The sequence below is a fragment of the Carya illinoinensis genome, chromosome 14 (assembly GCF_018687715.1).
Source record: "Carya illinoinensis cultivar Pawnee chromosome 14, C.illinoinensisPawnee_v1, whole genome shotgun sequence".
NCBI classification, from domain to species: Eukaryota; Viridiplantae; Streptophyta; class Magnoliopsida; order Fagales; family Juglandaceae; genus Carya; species Carya illinoinensis.
Genome location: NC_056765.1, coordinates 28087749 through 28109065, shown reverse-complemented (window position 1 = coordinate 28109065; position 21317 = coordinate 28087749). Strand labels below are relative to the sequence as shown.

The window sequence follows — 21317 nt, the reverse complement described above, 5'->3', positions numbered from 1 at the left end:
GCCTTTTGAAAATTAATCAAACAAGCAGTTAATAAATGAATCAAATAACACAAATAATCAACACATGATTTTGTTCACGGAGTGGAAACTCATTTGAAGAACATCTTCAAAATCTAAAACCACTCCGGGTGTAAGACACCACCTCAAATCCACTATAGAAATTTTAGTTTGTTACAACCAATTTAGAAACACTCACAAAACCTTTGTAGTAGCTAAACTTGGCTTGCAACACCATGAGTGACCCACTCGATCTCTACACGCATGTAGTGTCGGAACTCCGACCTTCCTATAGCTTCCCACGAGAACCTCTCGATCTCTGCATCAACGGCAGCTCCGGACTCTTCCGGCCAACAAAAATGTCCACTTCGATGGACTTAAGTAAGAGTTGATTTTGTGTATGTTGTGGTGGAGACGTGTTTATCCAAGAGAGAATCAACCAAATGGGGGAGAGGTTGCTCTAAGAAGTTCTTGGAGGCCCTTAGGGTTTTTGCTCTGATTCTCCACACTAGAACAGAAGCTAAGCTGTTCTATTTATAGTTCCCATCAAAATGAGGCGTTCAAAACCCTACATTGTAAGTGATCTGGAACATTGGCTCGAGCGAAGTGTCGAGCGAAGGTCGAGCGCCGAAATCTGCCTAAGTTCGCTCAAGCTAGGTGTCGAGCGAGTGTCGAGTGACACACTCTGCCTGGGTTCGCTCAAGCTCAGTGCGAGCGAGGGTCGAGCGGTTGAATCTGCCTGAGTTCGCTCGAGCTGTATGTCGAGCGAGGGTCGAGCGGTTGAATCTGCCTGAGTTCGCTCGAGAGCTCTGTCGAGCGAGGGTCGAGCGAAGTTGCTTCTTTTGACCAATAATGAGCCCACTTCAAGCCTTCCGCAACAACACTTGTTACAACACTATTTTACACAGATTTTCACAAGAATATGCCAACACGCTCATTTTTCCCTCAACAATCTCCCCCTTTGGCATTTCTGTGACAAAACCTCTAACCTATACATATGACCTAATCCTAGCACATCCAACTAGATCCACATTCTTGAACATGTTGAAATATTTCTGCACACGCTTAGCAAACGATTAAACATACCCATTCACATATGCACAAAAACGTATTTGCAATTCTCAAATCATAATTCTCAAATCAAATCATAATTAGAAAAGAAATACTTCATTAAGCAACAAATCAGGAGTTCAAGAAATATTAGTCAAACAATCAGCAGCTAACAAGAAATATAAATCAACAGAAATAACCAAAAGCTGTTGTTCCCCCAAAACAAAAAAGTGTTAGTACAAGTAACACTCCCCCTGAGTTAATACTGTACTGTACTACTCCCCCTCAACAATATCTCCCCCTTTTTGTCACAAGAGGCCAAGGGTCTCAATCATCACGATCGGCATACTCATCATCTTCATTGAGCTGCCTCTCGATTTCGTTGAAGCGTTGAGTCACAAGTTGTTGCAGGTTATCAACTTTCACCTCAAGGCTGTCGAACCGGGCGTCAAGGCGAGCTAGATACTCAAGTACCTGCTGAAGACTAGGCTCCGACAAACCGAGGGCTGAGGAAGATGGCTGAGAGCTGGATGGGGCTGAGGTAGACGGCTGAGAACTGGACGGTCGGGAGCTCGAAGGCTGTGATGAGGGAGCGGGAGGGTGCTCAACACGGAGAGGGTGTGGAGTTGTGTGAGCACGACTCAGCTGGACCGTCCTACGACCAATAGGAGCCTTAAGTGCAATTCTAGGCTCCTGAGGATGGAACGCAACAGATTGGGAGAGAGCTAATCGGGTGATTAGACACGGTAAAGGCAAACCAGTCCGTGTTTTGGAGGACCGATATGCCTCAATGATAACCCGACACAAAATTCTTCCTAGATCAATGGAGACACCATTGATCAAGGCATACAGCAGAAGGGCACGGTCAAGACCCATATCACTATTATGGCCTGTAGGATCTAAGTTCGTAAGAACAATCCTACTGAGAATGAGATGATCAGGGGTAAAACGAGCAGTTGAAATAGGGGTTGTCCCTTCCCAACTACTAGGCCGACCACAAAGACAACTAGCAATGACTTGTGGACTGGGAGGTGATGTCCGAGAGTAAGGAAACTCGGGATAGTGCTCACGAGGGGCATTTAGCAGAGTCGCTATCATGCTCGGAGTGACCCGGAAAACAACATTCCTGAGACTGACTTCAAACGAGTCATCAACAGATATGTCATGAATATTGGAGTAAAACTCCCTAACCATCTCCACAGAAGGAGTGGAATGACCAGTGGTCAATGCCTGCCACTGACGAGACTCAAAAATGCGAGGAATGATAGTCTCGGTAAGCTCACCTAATGTCACTTCACGCTCGACTATGGGAGTACGATGCGAGAAATTCTGAAAGTATAATTCTTGGGCTCGGGCACTATGGAATTGAGCTTGAACGGGTGCAGGGGGTTTTGGCGAGGACGAACACGTCGAGACATGGTTTTGGCTGTAGACAGAGTCAAAGACGTTAGACAAGGCTAAGGCAATGCAAAGATGTGATGAATGCATGCATGCTAACACAACAATGCCAAAATGCCAACCGACAATGGAGGACTTGGTGCATGCCCGATGTCACTCTTCATTTTTCAAAACAATGCCAACCATTTTGCAAGCCAATTCATGTGCATGACTCATGTGAATGACCAACATGCATTGACCAACATTGCCAATGCCAATCCAAGTGCAAACCAATTCCAGGCAATTTTCAAGCCAATGCAAACTCATGTGCATGCCAATGCCATTTCTAAACACCCTCAAACCCAATGCAAGCTTAGTTAAACGATGTCCCAAACCTAGGATAGACATGAAAGAGATATGGGAACAATGCTATGCCAATGCATGATGAAAAAGAGAAAAGACACTTCATTGAGGCATTTTATCGAACACTTGGAGTGCATCCAAGTGTGAAACTCGGCCAAAACCCCATGGGAGTTTCAAAAAACCTCCTAAATACAACCAAAAACCCAAAGATGACTCCATATGAGCCTCAATAATCCAAAAGAATGGAAAACAATCAACAAACTATCTCAACAAACCCAAACCGAAACCTATATGCATAGCACACGGAAAAATCCAAAAACAAATTCACCAAATCACGAAAATACAAAAGAGAAAGGGATTTACCTTGGTTTGGAGATGATTTCGGAAGTAAACCACTTGATTAAACGAAGAAGTTTGAGAAAAAGAGGAAGAAAATCGCACGGGAGGGAGAAAAGAGGCCACTGTGCTCGAGCGGCTCGAGCGGCGCTGGGTTTTATAACAGGCGTTCGCTCGAGCGAACTTAAAACCCTCGAGCGGCTGTCGAGCGGTTTTCGCTCGAGCGGGGTCGAGCGAGGGTCGAGCGAGACCTCCAGAAAAACACATTTTGCCCAGTTTTGAAGCACATAACACTCACATGACTTGGACAAATACTGGGAATGTCAATTTTCACACCAAGAGTACATATCAAATGTAGAGAAGCATCATATTCCCATACAACACGCAGTTTAAAACAAAGTATCACAAGTAATATAGACGTGCGTGTTTAAAGCGGTCCTTGCTCAATCAAGAAATTTCAACCGTAAGGCGTGAGTGGGGCTGGGCTGAACATGAAACCATAGGTGCTTGGGAAGCTCATTCAAGACATAGAAAGTCAAACCTAATGCTGTTAGGACCTGAATCTTTCTGTTTAAATACTTGTCTCAGTATGTTCAAGAAAACAAAAAACTTATTCTGTTTTTCACCCTCCTTTTTCTTTTCCCTTTTTTTTTATATATATTTATTACAACTTCACTTTTTCTTTTCCTTTTGAGATACATATTTTTGCACAAGTGAATCATGATGAGGTCGTCTAGCCCGTGGTCAATTCTGTATGAAGATAGAGCTTCCTACCACTTTTGATTGCCTCCCCAATAAACTCACAAGTGGTGAAATGTCAATTGACCGAGTTTGGAGTGAAGTGTGTGATGCCAGTCATAGATTACACGAGATACTCATGTTCCAAACCTTTGTAAAATATAGGTATATGATACAAATCTCAAAAGACACATGCACTTAGATTTTAGAATTAACAACCCCATTATTATATAGCGCAATCATGAAGTACGTGTACGAGCAGCAAACAACGACAAAGAAACTAGACAACAACAAAAAAAACAAACAACAACAAAATAAAACAAAAATGCATGAAATGTATGTAATGCATGTAATGCATACCTGTCAGTCTACAGCACCAAAACCATGTGTGGCTCGCGTCTTTCCCTTTTGGATGATCCACCTTGGTATCCATTTTCTTGAGGAGGACTTTTCAATTTTCTTGGTGTGCCTCTTAAGCTCAAAACAGTTTGGTCGGATGTGACCAATCTTACCACAATGATGACACACGGGGCTTGCTTTGTGATCTCTTTGTCTCAAGAAGGTTGAGACATTCTTAGAGTCATTCAAGTAATTCTTACCCCTTCCAAAAGGATAAGCAGTTCTACTATTAACAAATGCAGGAGCATGCACAAAGTGACTCATTAATTTAAAACAGTTTGGTCTAATATGGCCTAGCTTTCCACAATGATGACATACGGGGCTCATGTTGCGAGCTCCTTGTCTTTTGGGAGGAGGCACAGACTTTTGCACTTGCACAGGCTTCTTACCCTTTTCAGATGGATGAGCCTTCCTTTTCTCAGTCATTTCAGGAACAAACACTGTGGTTCTCACATTTTTACCGAAGGCTTTTGAGCTTGAAGGAGCATCAGGATTCTCTTCAAAATAGCCTAAACCACTTTTATCACTAGAGGACTTTCCTAAACTTAGGAGTTTGTCAAGCTGGTTTGTCCCAATGGAGAATTTCTGCAACTTAGTATTTAACAAAGTTAGCTCATTTTCATGAGTTGTCACTTTATCTTCCAAAGTCACATTCCTCTTTTGCAACTCATCTGTTAGACTAATGGCTTCTCTTAGTTTGCCCTGAAGTCCTTCATTTTCTCTTTTGCATAAATCTATTTCCTCAATATGTGCTTTATTGAGTTTCCTCAATTTCACACATTCCTTATACAGCTTCTCATAGATTTCTTGCAAGTCATCTTCATCCCTGGATTCATTTTCAGAGACACTCTCAATTGCAACCACAGATTCACTTCTATGACTTTTTCCTCCAACAGACGAAGTGAAAGCCATGTAGTTGAAATTTTTCTTCCTGGGAGAACTCTCTTTTGAGTCACTTGACTCAGACTTACTGTCAGTCAAGGAAGCAACATTAGCTTTCTCTTTGGCCCTTTTGTAATTCACACACTCAAATCGAATGTGACCAAAACCATGACATTCATGGCACTGAATATTGTCATTGACAGTTCTAGTTTCTCGCTTATACCTCCCTTCTCTGTTTTCTGAACTAGAACCTTCATTGAAACCCTTGAACCTTCTCTTCTCCTGTCTTGGGTTTTTCTGGGCAAACATCTTCCTGAATTTTTTAGCATAAAATGCTATCTCCTTGTCACTCATGGCAAGTTCATCAGAAGATTCACCAGACTCTTCTCTAATAGCATTGAGGGCTATGGACTTGTTTTTCTTATCCATAGGAAGAGTATGTTCATAGGTTTGTAAGGAACCCACCAACTCTTCAATTCTCATGTTGTCCAAGTCTTTGCTTTCTTCTATTGCAGTGACTTTGGGACGAAACCTCTCAGGAAGAGATCTAAGGACTTTTCTCACAATTCTGTCCTCAGGAATTCTATCCCCTAAATTGAAATGAGAATTGACAATATCATTAAGTTTGCTATAGAAGCCATCAAACGTTTCATCATCCTTCATCCTAAGTTCTTCAAAGTTGGTGGTCAGCATTTGAAGTTTAGAATTCTTTACAGCCTTGGTACCTTCATGGGTAACCTCAAGAATGTCCCATGCCTCTTTGCAATTTTCACACATGGAAATTCTCTTGAACTCCTCCTGGGACACAGCCATGAACATTGCATTCAAACCTTTGCTATTCCAACTACACTCATTGACTTCATCCCTAGAGTAATTTTCCACACTCTTGGGGGTTTGGACTCCTTCAATGACTACAACCGGTTGTTTCCAACCCTTTGCTATGGAAGCCCACACTCGTTCATCCACAGACTTAAGGAAAGCTCTCATTCGAACTTTCCAATACACATAGTTGCTTCCATAAAAAAATGGTGGAGATGTGAGTGATTGAGACCTATCCATTTAAACCACTACAGCAGGATCACACTCAGGAACTAAATCCTAGCGGAGTGAACCCGCTCTGATACCAATTGAAAAAGCAGTGGTTCTAGACAACACTACACCTAGAGGGGGGTGAATAGGTGTAATCTAATTTTATGGCCTTTTGAAAATTAATCAAACAAGCAGTTAATAAATGAATCAAATAACACAAATAATCAACACATGATTTTGTTCACGGAGTGGAAACTCATTTGAAGAACATCTTCAAAATCTAAAACCACTCCGGGTGTAAGACACCACCTCAAATCCACTATAGAAATTTTAGTTTGTTACAACCAATTTAGAAACACTCACAAAACCTTTGTAGTAGCTAAACTTGGCTTGCAACACCATGAGTGACCCACTCGATCTCTACACGCATGTAGTGTCTAAACTCCGACCTTCCTATAGCTTCCCACGAGAACCTCTCGATCTCTGCATCAACGGCAGCTCCAGACTCTTCCGGCCAACAAAAATGTCCACTTCGATGGACTTAAGTAAGAGTTGATTTTGTGTATGTTGTGGTGGAGACGTGTTTATCCAAGAGAGAATCAACCAAATGGGGGAGAGGTTGCTCTAAGAAGTTCTTGGAGGCCCTTAGGGTTTTTGCTCTAATTCTCCACACTAGAACAGAAGCTAAGCTGTTCTATTTATAGTTCCCATCAAAATGAGGCGTTCAAAACCCTACATTGTAAGTGATCTGGAACATTGGCTCGAGCGAAGTGTCGAGCGAAGGTCGAGCGCCGAAATCTGCCTAAGTTCGCTCGAGCTAGGTGTCGAGCGAGTGTCGAGTGACACACTCTGCCTGGGTTCGCTCGAGCTCAGTGTCGAGCGAGGGTCGAGCGGTTGAATCTGCCTGAGTTCGCTCGAGCTGTATGTCGAGCGAGGGTCGAGCGGTTGAATCTGCCTGAGTTCGCTCGAGCGCTTTGTCGAGCGAGGGTCGAGCGAAGTTGCTTCTTTTGACCAATAATGAGCCCACTTCAAGCACACTTCAAGCCTTCCGCAACAACACTTGTTACAACACTATTTTACACAGATTTTCACAAGAATATGCCAACACGCTCATTTTTCCCTCAACACTTTGGTTCTTGCAGTACCTATGCCATGGCCGAAAAACTAACTTTGCTTGAATCCAAGGCCAAAATAAGTAATGATCCTTTCAAGGTTTTCAGCTTATGGAATAAAACCACCCACTTTTGCCAATGGTATGGTGTTAGATGTGGTCATCGACACCAGAGGGTCATTGAGTTGTACTTGGCATCTTGGAAACTCACAGGCTTTATATCTCCTTTCATTGGAAATTTGAGCTTTCTAAGGATTCTACTTCTCCAAAACAATAGCTTCATACGTGAAATCTCTCCACAAATAGGTCGTTTGCATCAACTAAAGATATTATTTTTACACAACAATTCGATGGTTGGAGCTATATCAACTGAGTTTAGCTTCTTATCAAAGCTTCGAGGATTTTATGCAAACAATAGAAGACCAACAGGAAGTATTCCTCCATCTCTTGGGAACCTATTTTCACTTGAAGAACTTTTTGTATCCTCAAATAATTTGGGTGGAAGTATTCCGAATGCACCAGGTCAACTCATAAATCTTACAGCTATTGTACTTTATGAAAATAAGCTTTTAGATACCTTCCTCTATTAATCTTCAATCTCTCTTCTATTAGAATTTTTCATGTAGAATTTAATCAATTGCGAGGGAGTCTTCCATTGGAGTTGGGCATTACTACTCTCCCTAATCTCCTAGACTTCTCCATTGCCTCTAACCAATTTACTAGCTCCATTCCTTCTTCAATACCCAATGCCTCAAATTTGGAGGCACTTCAAATTGCATCAAACAAATTTATTGGAAATATGCCTTCTTTGGAAAAGCAGCATAAGCTGAATTTCTTTACTGCTTTTAGAAACAACTTGGGGGGAAGTGTTTTAGAAGCTGATGACTTGAGTTTTATCTTCACTTTGACCAATGCCGCTATGCCACCACATTAGAGGTTTTGACAATACACACTAACAATTTTGGTGGTGTCTTACCCGAATGCATCAGTTACTTGTCATTGACCCTAAGAATGTTTATAATATCGCATAATAAAATAGCTGGAATGATTCCAAGTGGGATCTTGAATGTTGTCAACCTAGAATTACTCAACTTGGACGGGAACCAAGTGTCAGGTAACATGCCAGCTGCTATCGGAAGGCTTCATAAGTTAAAGATATTGAATCTATCAGGAAACAATCTCTTAGGCAACATCCTGCACTCTCTTGGAAATTTAACTTTGTTACTTCAACTTCTTTTAGGGGAAAATAACCTTCGTGGAAGCATCCCATCAAGTCTAAGCAATTGCAAATCTTTGATCTCACTCCAACTTTCTAGTAACAATCTCACTGGTGGCATACCCAAACAGATCTTTGGTCTCTTATTTTTATCAATTCACCTAGCTTTGTCCCAAAATCATCTTACGGGTCTTCTTCCCATGGAAGTTGGAAATCTTAAGAATTTAGGTGAATTACATACTGTAGAGAACATGCTATCTGGTGAGATTCCAAGTAGTCTTGGCAGTTGCATTAAGTTGAAGATTCTATCCATGGGTGGGAACTTTTTCCAAGGACTTGTTCTCCAAAGTTTTGGCTCTTTGAGAGGACTTCAACAATTAAATATTTCTTGGAATAATTTATCGGGAAAAATCCTTGACTTTCTTATGGATATGAACTAATTGCATCTTTTAGATATATCAAACAACAATCTTGGGGCGCTGGTGCCAACAGATGGCATTTTGAAGAATTTAAGTTTAGCTTCAGCTGTAGGGAACAACCAACTATGTAGAGGAATCCCTGAGATCCACTTGCCTAAATGCAACTTCAAAGAGCCTGGGAATACAAAATTAACCTTAACCTTGAAGTTATAATATTTAGAGTTTTGGGGCTACTAGGAGTAACTTCAGTGCTGTACTTTTTTAATGTTTCTTGGTTGAGAAAGAAATGAAAAGTATCCATATTAGAAATTTTCTTTTGAATATATCTTACCAAAGTCTCCTAAAAGCAACTGATGGATTATCTTCATCAAATTTTCTTGGTGTTGGTGGTTTTGAATCAATGTACAAAGGAGTTTTTTATGAGAGTGGAACTATAATTATTGTCAAGGTCATCAACCTTCTATGCCATGGAGCCTTCAGAAGCTTTCTTGTTGAGTGTGAAGCCTTGAGAAACATCTGACATCAAAATCTTGTAAAGGTTCTTACAATTTATTGAAGTGTTGATTACCATGGTAATGATTTCAAGGCTCTAGTTTACGAGTTCATGGTCAACAGAAGCCTTGAGGAATGGTTGCATCCAACTACAATAGAAAATGATGTGCATCAGGACCATAATAATTTAGATCTGTTTCAAAGGTTGGATATCGCCATTGAAGTTGCGAGTGCATTGGAATATCTACATTATCATTGCCAAACACAAATCATTCATTCTGACCTAAAGTCGAGCAATGTTCTTCTCGAAAGTGAAATGATTGGACACTTGGGTGATTTTGGCATTGCAATATTCTCTCCTGGAAGCAACAATAACTCTTCTACCACTCACTCCAACACTATTGGATTAAGGGGAATTATTGGGTATGCGGCTCCTGGTGAAAAAACCTTTCTATTCTTTCTTTCTTGACATAAATGCTCTTTTTTTTTTTTAAACTAATGTTGCATTCTAATTTAGTGTATGTTTCAAATTGTAGAGTATGGTATGGGAAATGAAGTGTCAACACATGGCGATATGTACATTTATGGGATCCTTCTATTAGAAATGTTCATAGGAAAGAGACCCACTGATGAAATTTTTTAGGATACTCTAAACCTACATTCCTTTGTCAAGACAGCTTTGCCTCAAGAAGTAATAGAGATTTTGGATCCAAGTCTTTTTCAGGAAAGGGAAGAGGAGACATCTAGAAACAATGCCCAAAATAACAACAATATTACAAGAAAGAAACATAACTCAAGAGTGCTTGGTTTTGATTTTCCAGATTGGAGTTGCATGTTCTGTTGAACAGCTAGAAAAACGGATGAATGGGAGAGATGTTGTAACTAAGCTTAATTTAATTAGAAAAAAGCTTACTCATTGATAGTTATGTAGTATCTTCATAATCAATAAAATATGTAGTTTCTGAATTCGAAGCTGGCCATACAAGAAGTGTTTAACCACCTCCACGTAGGGCCGGCTCAATGGTAAGGCCATTGCCTAAGGCCCCCACCCTATGTAAGGCCCCAAAATTAGAAATGAGTTGTTTTTTTTTTTTTTTTTGAAAAAAAAAACATTTCATTAAATAAAATTTCAAATAAATTTTAGATTTTTCCAAGTGTGCAAGGCCCTATAACACTAAATTTAATATTTCATACAATGAATTATTTATATTTTAAATAATTTTTTAAGATCTTGCTAAATTGAAGTACAAAATTTGTATTTATGTTTCATTTTAAGTTGTTGTATTAAATATAAATTCAAAAATTTTAATTAAATATTTTAAATAAAATTTCATTTTATTGAAAATTTTGAAAATATTCCACAATAATAATTTATATCTTATTGTATTATAATTACGAATGATTAATTTAAATTTCGCCATAGGCCTTAATTTGTATTGAGTCACCCATGCCTCCATGACATACAAAATAATTAAAGCCTTCCAAAATCATCTCCACTACAGATAGCATACTTGAAGTCTAGCTGCAAAACCATGAAAGATAGATTTGGAAGATGAAAACTGAAATATACTCCTAGTCAGGCCTAAAAGACATTTGTTGTGTAGTGACAATTGCCCCATAGACTAGACAAACCACTTGGTCATATATAAGAGGCATGATCTTGTTGCACAAATACAACCAAGTACTCTCGTGTGGTGTTGACCCCTAGCTAATAGTGTTGGGAACGATTTTTGGACCATATCTTGCTGCAATACTTTTTCAAGGACAAACTATTCAAAAGTTGGGATTTTGTTGAAGTTAAATGGTTTGTGTAAGCCTAAAACGTTCAAGTCCTTTGTAAACCCTTTGATGTATCGCTATGTATGATATCATACATAGAAGTAATTTTATATTTATTTTTTTATAAAATGATTATTACACTCTAGAAGTTTCAGATCCATAACAGAGCATGAAACAAATCAATTTAGTAATGGTAATCGTTTGTATGTCTCAAAGCATTACTTCGTGATCGTTTCTCTTGATCTACAAGTGTATAGCATACTGATCAAATCAGTTTGAATGTACTTTGCTTATAACTATTATGGTAAATTCAAATTTAAAATAGAGCCTTGACCCTTGTTAACCCATAATTATCGTAGAGGTTCGGGATTTGGATATTCTAGGGTTTGCATCTAAACTTTCAAGTCTTATAAATGATGTTGGACTTATTTTATATGTGTATCTCTCTCACTCTATACTTTAGCTAGGGATCTTAATCCTAGATTTTGTATCTAATATTAAAAGCATGCAAAAGGAACTAGCGTGTTTCCTCTACACAAAAGGTAGACTTTGATCAACAAAATCTACGAGATGCAACTCACATGGTTGAAGAACTTTTCCATGACCAACATTTCCTAGCATGTGAGTAACAACTATCCCAATCCTTTCTTGGGACAAAGTATATTGAGTTAGATCCAAATGTAAACTTCTGGACCAGATATATTATATATAGGAGGATGGGATATTGAACCTAAGTACACGAATCTTTTCACGGACTCGTCTAAATTTTATTTGTTTCGATCGTTTTATGAGAGTCTTGTTTAAAATTTAGACAGAATCTCCATTTTGAAATATATATTTAAGAGTTCTGTTATGTATAGTCAGTTTTGCATGCTTCTTATACACTCTATTATTGTGATTGATTAAATCAAGTATTTTATATTTAAAAAAATGATACAATCAATCACATTATTGAAGTGCGTAAAAGAGTACTTAAAAATTACTACACATAGAATTTTTATATATTTAATATAAGAATTTTTGCATTTTCTTAAAAGGAGAAGATTTTATAATTCATTTTTTAAATGTTAGAAACATACTACTATAACTTCATTATCTTTTTCTGCAGACGTGACAATATTTAATAAATCTACTAAATTTTATTTGCATGAGTAGGTTGAGATGAAAATATGAAATTAATGTGTACATTCAAACATTATTTTTAGTAAAAAAACACTTAAAATGGGTAGAAGGCACCTAATCTACCCCTACCAAAAATAATACTCTTCTATGATGTTAATCTTTCACCTAAGTTTTTCACAAAAAGCCGTTCAGAAAAATGGTCTAACATGCAATCAAAGGTTAAACTTTTGACAGGGAAGTTGTTCAACAATCCCATCAAAAAGATAAACCGCCAAGCTACTTTTATTTTACTTTTTGGGTGATAAGTGTTAAGAGAAACTATAGTTTTAACGGTGAGTATGCAAGTGTTGTATAATTATTTTAAAAAAATAAATAAATATAAGACATACACGTAAAATAATAATTTTTTATTAACAAAACTCTATTTTTTTTAAATAACTACATGATACTTGCATACTCTACGATTGTACATATCATTACTTATTATATAAATCTACTTTTTTATAAAAAAAATTGTATTCAATCAGAAGTTAAAATAGAAACAAAATGCTATTTTTTGCCAAAATTAAACATATTTCTATTGTTAGGATTCACCGTTGATTTTGGAATAAATTAGGAATTTCATTTGTATTTTTAATAGTTTATAAAGAAAAATCCCAAATGTTACATTTTTGTATGTCAGCTCTTAAACTTTTAATCATATATTACCTTAAATTAAAATTAGTTCATAGTTTTTTCCCCATAACATGTATCATATTTTTTAGCTAATATCTACCACCTATGATAAAAATTAAGAGCAGTGTGCGTACAATTTTACGCACAATATTATTCGTATTGGGTGGTAATATTTTATCAATACTTTTTTCTTTGATTTGAATTTTAAGGTTTGAATTTTAAAATTTTTATAATTTTCAATAATTGACACATCAACATGTACAGTTATGCAAGTAAAATTATAAGTATAGATAATAATTTTTAAAAATTATAACCATTTTAAAAAATAATAAATACTTAACAAAATTTATAAATGTGTATTGACTTATCTAATTTCTTTTTTTTTTTGGGGATACTTATTGACTTTATTAAGGATAACAAGAAGTCTAAGCAATAATTATTGACATGAAAGAGAAAGAAGTTAATGACTTTTTCTTTTTCAGCAGGCTTCTGTACAACAGCCAATGAGTGAAAAAGGGTACTGCAAGGCAGGCCAACTGTTAGCATGTGACATCAACCAATCCAATAAAACTATTAATATATTAAACTGTTAATTATAAATGCTTAGGTGTTAAAATTAGGTTTAGATTTTAACAATCAATCCAATAAAACTATTAATATATTAAACTGTTAATTATAAATGCTTAGGTGTTAAAATTAGGTTTAGATTTTAAGAACTCGTTTAGATTTAAAGAGTATTTTATCTCAATTCATCTCATTTTATTATTATAATTTTTTTAAATTATTACATAAAATATAATAAATAATTCAATTTTTTTAAATCTCAAAATAATAATAATATTAAAAAATAATATTTTATTTAAATTTTAATTTTCATATAAAATATATCATCTCATCTTACTATCTAAACGAACCCTAAGTTTTTATTATTATTATTATTATTGAAATTGATCTAGTTCTTTTAGTGTTTTATGGTAGCGCTTTTTTTTTATTATTAAAAGAAAAAGACAAGATAGCCTTTTAAATATGATTCGGTGAAATAATCTTATGGTCAAATTACTTCATGAATTCAACTCGATGAAATGAATTTAAATGAATCATTTTAAGGTCAAAGCTCTTTATACAGACAAGGTCGAGTTGAAAAAATGTAGTAGGAACATTTTGCAATGAGATTGTGGAAGAGTCTCTCACGTGTACACTATATATGCAGCAAAAAGCCTTATGCCTCCCACAAAATAACAAGCAAAATGATTTGAGGTAAATGGTCACCATCATTAAAAGATCTTAGAAGGTCATACATTGCAAGTAGTTCAAGGATTCAATAGCTATGAAGAGGTTGGAACTAGTATAGGTATATGATACTGGCTGATACAAGATCAGTGCTGGCTAAGTTTGATACCTGGTTAGTACATCACACTGGAAGGAGTAATAACAAAATTGCTCATGTTCTTAGACAAGATGCTCTTGGCAAACAGAATAAACTCATTGTATTGGAGGAAATTCCTTAATGAGTCAATGTATTATTTCTCTATTACAGAGTAGAAAGTTATTATATAAGTATAAATGACGAGGTACTCTTATCAAATTATAACATTCCATGATAAAATGAGAGTATTGCATGTTTGTACTTGGAAACTACTACCTAATAATTACTCATGCATGATACCCGAGTACATAACTCCTATATATCCGGCCATTCTTTTGAAAATATCTAGTTCCCTTGAGCCCTCTTAAGACATGTTCTGACTTGACTGATGAAGAACATACTCAAAAGGAAAAATTTAGTTATAAACACAATTGCGCACTAATATGTACACCAATCTAATGTGATTGGTCAAAAAAAATATATTTTATTGAAAACAGTGCTAATTTAAATTTTGAATATAAAGAAATCAGTATTGATATGCAGATTAATACGCGACTTTGTTTATACTTTGCAAAACTCTACTCAAAATGTCATGAGGATAACAACCTCTTTCACTGGATTCACTACATCAATTACAGGTCAAAGTTCATGATTTTAGTTTGACCCAAAGATCAAGAGATGCTTTCAGGATTATTATTAATAAACATTAAATGAGGGAATTGAAGGAAACCTCAATCCAAAGTCATAGACTATATGATATAGATAGATGAACAGCTAGCATGGATTGACCCCCGGGGGTGCATGACATATACAAGTAACCCAAAATGTAAGCAAACACATTGATGAAATGAAGTCACAGATAATGATATAGAACACTATTAGGTATGAGAGATGGCATAGGGCTTGTCAAAGTTGTTGGCCGGTCATGAGGTCTCTCTCGGTTGCCATATATTCATCATGACTTTTGGAGTCTTTCCTGCAAGAGCTGATCTCGCCGACCCTTTTGTCCTTTTCATTTTGCACACTCATATATGGTTTTGGACATTTACATTCAAATCAATACATCTTTCTTAGATTTTCTTGAATTAGTAATAACCATTCATGTCATGCCGGCTGTATATGCCGCCACAGTTGACAAAGATGACATGCACGTCATCATCTTTGTTGATGCTCGTTCTAAATTTTCTCATACTCAGTAAAATTGATTACTGTTATATTTTTCAGTGCTTTCATAAGTCTAAATACTTTAATATAAAGTCACTTTAAATGTAATATATCAGTTAGTATAATTGAAGATTACAGAATCAATTATGAAGAATGAATTCATTTATATTTCAAAAAAAAAAAAAAAGAATGAATTCATTTAAAATGATGAAGAATGAATTCATTCTAATGTCACTTCTAAAAAGGGTTGGAATGAAAATCTAAATTCTCATTTAAATCTATTTAACCAGAATAATGTTGTAACATTTTTAAAAATATAAAAGATGAGCTCCATTTAAAATGTTTTTTTCAGTGTTTATATTTTAGATACAATAAATATCGAAAATACTTGGTGCACTTCTTGTCTTGTCCGGGCACGTAGCACTAGGGGTGTAAAGGAACCTACGGGACAGATCGGTGATCGTCATCGATGGAAACTGGCCACTGGAGTTGGAAATCAGCTGGAACTGGTGAAGAATCAGTGGCATTAGAAAATAGAAGAAATAAGCGTTGGCTGGTTCAATTTATGTTTGAATGTGTTTTAAATTGCCGAACCGATTGACTGGATATATATTTTTTATATTTATCTTAGGTAAAATAACGCTGTAAGTGTACAGCGTCATTTTATATGTAACAGATGCAAAATATATATATATGTATAAGTGAAATTACTGACATCGTTTTACACGTAACGTATTAAAAAAGTATATAAGTCAAACGATGCCATTTGATATTAAATCAAACGGCTTCGTTTGATTTTAGCCTATCGCCTTCATCTCCCCTCTTCTTCTTAGATTTCTCTCACTCTCTCTCTATTGTCTTAGACTGCAACTCTCTTTCTCCTCTCTCTCTTACAAACGTCCAAGCCAACAAGAACTGATTGAGAATCGCCAGAATCGGTATGGTCAATATTTTTCCTTCCCATTGGCCAATTTTGGTAAATTACTTCTCTTGCTCGGCGGCCATTTTTGTCAAAAACGCACTGATATGGTTAATTTTTACCCCTATTTAGCACAATTCAAAAGATATGAAAAATTCTACTAATTATTGATATACCACGTCCATATTTTTATTTTTTATTTTTTTATTTTAGTAGGTGTGGTGGGTGTATCCATGATGAATAAAAAATTAATTAATTTAATTAGAATAAAATTAAATTAAAATTAAAAAATAAAGTTAGTGTGCAGTAGATAGAATGCCTCAAAAAATATTAACGTAGGAAAACTCTAAAAAAATAAATTTTAATTTGAAAGAAAATGGTTATAACTTTTAAAAATAAATAAATAATAATGATAATAATAAACAATCCATCCGAAAATGATGCCGCAACATTTAAAAAATAAATAAATAAAAACTTTAAATCACACATTTTCCTCGAATAGACCAACTAAATCCTCACCGTACATTCTCGTTGATCTAAGCGCATCCAATGGCTTAGCAGAAAAAAGAGAGGGAAATATCGTTGCCCGTCGGATATCACAACTTTGTCCTCTCCCTTCATTATATAAACCACCATTTCCAAAGCTCGTCTTCCTCACCCCACACTCTCCCCATTACTCCACTCTCAACTTTCGATCGAGTCAGGCTTCTGTTCTATCGCCGGAAGTTCTGCATACAACTGGTCTCTCTATTACTCGTTGGTGAGTTCTACTTCACAGATCTGGCCTCTGTTTTTTGTGTTGGGTTGGTTGCTCAGAAAACTAAGGATAGGAATGGAAAGGAAAGAAAATGAAATCCGAAAGCAGAGCGAATTTTCAATCTTCGTTTTATTATGTGTTGGTTGATTTTCTTCCCTTCCGTCCATTTGTTTGCCTACCATACGGGATTAATCTTCGAAGTTTTAGTTCTTTTTATCATCCCTTCCCCCGGTTATCTGAACATTTTTAGTTTTGCATAAAACTTTTAAATTGTTGGGAACCTTTTTTTTTGTTGACTTTTTCTCATTCTATTTATTCTATTTCGTTTCCGAGAAATGGATGGATTTGAGAGAGTGATTTCTTTCGGAAGTTAGTTTATAGATCAGAAACATGAGAGATTTATATTCGAGACTATTTTTTTAGTATATCCGAAGATTAAGTCGACTGTGTGTTAGTCTTTACATATTTTAATGTTTTTTGCAAGGTAAACAGAGCATTAAGATCTTCACTAAATAACTCTGATTTTGCTGTTTGTGCTTGGTTTCCAGAGAGAATATGAGGGAAATCCTTCACGTTCAGGGTGGGCAATGCGGCAATCAGATTGGATCCAAGTTCTGGGAAGTCGTCTGCGACGAGCATGGCATAGACCCAACCGGTAGGTACACCGGGAATTCCGATCTTCAACTAGAGCGCGTCAATGTTTACTACAACGAGGCCTCCTGTGGACGGTTCGTCCCTCGTGCGGTGCTCATGGATTTGGAGCCCGGTACCATGGATAGCGTGAGGACCAGTCCCTATGGCCAGATATTCAGGCCCGATAACTTTGTTTTCGGGCAATCTGGTGCCGGGAACAACTGGGCGAAGGGGCATTACACCGAAGGAGCGGAGCTCATTGATGCCGTTCTTGATGTTGTACGAAAGGAGGCTGAGAACTGTGATTGTCTTCAGGGTATAGTTTCTTGTTCCTGTTTGATTTATGACCTTTTATTTCTTCGCTGCTAATGGTTGGGGCATTTACATTTGTTTTAGTTAAAACTCTCACAATTATTATAGGATGTCGGATAATCATTTCCGATTCAGTTCTTAAATTTAATTCTGGAGATCAAAAGTGATATAGTATCGTCTTTATTCTCCTTACCTTCTAGTGTCGTGGAAATCAAATGTTGAACTTAATTGCGCTGCAGGTTTTCAAGTATGCCACTCACTCGGTGGAGGAACCGGTTCTGGGATGGGGACTCTGCTTATTTCGAAGATCAGGGAAGAGTACCCTGACCGAATGATGCTTACTTTCTCTGTGTTCCCTTCACCAAAGGTCTCAGATACAGTTGTGGAGCCATACAATGCCACTCTTTCTGTTCACCAACTTGTTGAGAATGCAGATGAGTGCATGGTGTTGGACAACGAGGCCTTGTACGATATTTGTTTCAGGACTCTGAAGCTAACCACTCCAAGCTGTAAGTTCATTATGCTCCACTGCAACATAGTAGATGCTAGGAATTTGATTCAATTGAGTGTCAAGTGGAATTGTTTTAAAGCAATTGGTAATGCAGTTTTCTTACGTCAAGGTCGTGGTCTTGACTTTGTCACATGTGAACTGGTTGAATTTTGACGAATCTCAAGCTTACGCGGTAGCATGTTGAACGTGCTTTTAATATATTGTGTATGTTTGTCCTGTGATCTAGTTTTTGTATGCTAATTGCATGGTAAGAAAAATATACCCTCTTATTTTGTCAGAAGGGAAAACTTAAAAAATCATTTGTAGAGCCTCAAGAATCTTGATTATGCTAAAAACTAACTCAGATCTGATTGCAAAATGTTTTCAGTTCTTATTTCCTTTTCACTTGTAGCCTATGTGCTCGGTATTTCCCTTTATGTTTGGTCTGGACTGTGTATTGTCTATTCTTGTGGGGGGTGGTGGACAGCTGTTATCCTGATGAATTGTTTTTAATTCACTGATTGCACCTGCTTGGTTGGTTGCAATATCTGTATGTTGTGGGGCCAATTTGTTGCCTGCCTGATATTTATCATGATGAACTGTTCTTGTAGCACGTGTTAGGTTCGTTTGATGCTGAAATCGTAATTATATTAATTAACTTGGTACAATAGCATGTTTTGACACTGACTTCTCAATGTGCTTTTACTTGTTTCCAATGTAGCTTGGGGAAAATAAAACTTAGCTGTATTGGTAAGATGTCATTTTCCATTGCCTTATGGGGAGTGTCTGACTGTTTTTGGGTAGCATGGTACCGCTTGATAATTGCATAGAGCTTTCCTGCTTTTGTTTGGCATAGTGCTTGTGTGGAACTTTTCATCAAATGTAGGGCAATGAGTATAATATAATCGTGCTGATTAATTTTGATTTATTTGCCTCTGGCAGTTGGTGATCTGAATCATCTGATCTCTGCAACCATGAGTGGTGTTACATGCTGCCTAAGGTTCCCTGGCCAACTTAACTCTGACCTCCGGAAACTTGCAGTGAACCTTATTCCCTTCCCCCGTCTACACTTCTTTATGGTTGGATTTGCTCCTCTTACCTCACGTGGATCTCAGCAGTACCGTGCTCTAACTGTCCCAGAACTCACCCAGCAAATGTGGGATGCGAAGAACATGATGTGTGCAGCAGACCCACGACATGGTCGCTACCTCACAGCTTCAGCCATGTTCAGGGGCAAGATGAGTACTAAAGAAGTGGATGAACAAATGATCAATGTTCAGAATAAGAACTCTTCCTACTTTGTTGAGTGGATCCCAAACAATGTGAAATCAAGTGTCTGTGACATTCCACCAAGAGGCCTCTCTATGGCATCGACCTTTATTGGCAACTCCACCTCTATTCAGGAGATGTTTAGGCGGGTGAGCGAGCAGTTCACAGCTATGTTCAGGAGGAAGGCTTTCTTGCACTGGTACACTGGGGAAGGCATGGATGAAATGGAGTTTACAGAGGCCGAAAGCAACATGAACGACCTTGTATCTGAATACCAGCAGTACCAAGATGCCACGGCTGATGAGGAGCTGGAGTATGAGGACGAGGAGGAAGGTGTGCAGGAGATGTGATTTAAAAGCTTTTAACTATTGCATTAAAGATGTGTGGCTAAAATTCCAGTACTCAGTTATTCGTGAGATGTTTTATTGGTCCAATATTTTAGTTAACGGGGGGGGAGGTTGTGCATGTTTGATTTCTGGGTTTGCTTGATTGCTTCTATATCCGTTTTTATTATGGAATTTAGCAATATATTCTATACTTGAAGTTATTTCATGCCTCACTTGATCTGTGTTAGTCCATTCGTGAGCCTCTCTCTCTCTCTCTCCCCCCAATTATGTCCTTGTTTGGTAGTAGGCCTTTTAACCGTTGAGGTGTGTGCTTTTGAGATGGAAACCCAAACTCCACACCCCCCCCCCCCCCCCCCCCCCCCCCCAGCGGAAGGATTATGAGCAAAGCGTTTTTAGACTGGAGAACTTTCCATGCAAGCAAGAAAATCGTGGGTTTTTTTTTTTTTTTTTAAATTATGGATTGCAGTTTTGTATTTTGAAATAATTTTTAGATTTAAGTTCACTCTCACAACTTCACACTCTGGTTTTGGCTACAGGGGACCCCTTGATTTGAGAAAAAGACTTGACTTTCCCTATAATAGAAAATAGATTTGAGTTTACAACAGTAGGAATCCCTATCTATTGTTGCAAACTGAAATATTATTACCATACGAGAAGAATTATATTTTCAGTAGGAGCTTTTCTAGCGCCCCTCCCGACTCTGTCTGCAGACTGCTGAGCTGTTTAAAAATAATCAAGAATATTTTAATCGAGTAGAGAAAAGAGGAGATAAAAAGAGAGAGAGAAAATGAGGAAATGTGCATTTTTTGGGAAAATAGAGAAAAAGTGCAATTTTGCGAAAATGGTGGTGGGTTCTCAAAATTTTTGTTTAGATGGAGAAAAAATATTTTGAGATGTGGTGTTTTCTGGGTGGTGCTTTTTTACTCTTCATGAGGAAATATGGATCTCGCTTTCTTTCTCTCTCTTTCAATTCTAAATTGGTTTTAGAGGAGGCATTTTCTTCTGTTAAAAAGATCTCTCTCACTTTCTTTCTTCTTTTACTCAAAAATGAATTTGTCCCGTTAGCTGCATTCAA

The 21317-nt window shown here is 37.1% G+C and overlaps 1 protein-coding gene and 1 pseudogene across 1 annotated transcript; both read left to right on the top strand.

Moving 5' to 3' along the window:
• Positions 1-8326: 8326 nt before the first annotated feature.
• LOC122293767 lies at positions 8327-10052 on the top strand (annotated as a pseudogene).
• Positions 10053-17035: 6983 nt separating this feature from the next.
• LOC122294796 (tubulin beta-4 chain) lies at positions 17036-20454 on the top strand. The gene is made up of 4 exons (XM_043103773.1): positions 17036-17194; positions 17740-18140; positions 18376-18645; positions 19569-20454. The coding sequence occupies exons 2-4, from the start codon at positions 17747-17749 to the stop codon at positions 20243-20245; spliced, it is 1341 nt and encodes a 446-aa protein (XP_042959707.1). The 5' UTR covers positions 17036-17194; positions 17740-17746; the 3' UTR covers positions 20246-20454.
• The last annotated feature ends 863 nt before the right edge of the window (positions 20455-21317 follow it).

Bases quoted from the DNA above. Each gene is read 5' to 3' on its own strand.
- LOC122294796 (XM_043103773.1), top strand. From the start codon at position 17,747: ATGAGGGAAATCCTTCACGTTCAGGGTGGGCAATGCGGCAATCAGATT. The intron at 18,141-18,375 runs GTATAGTTTCTT...ATTGCGCTGCAG, and splicing joins GAACTGTGATTGTCTTCAGG to GTTTTCAAGTATGCCACTCA. The intron at 18,646-19,568 runs GTAAGTTCATTA...TGCCTCTGGCAG, and splicing joins GAAGCTAACCACTCCAAGCT to TTGGTGATCTGAATCATCTG.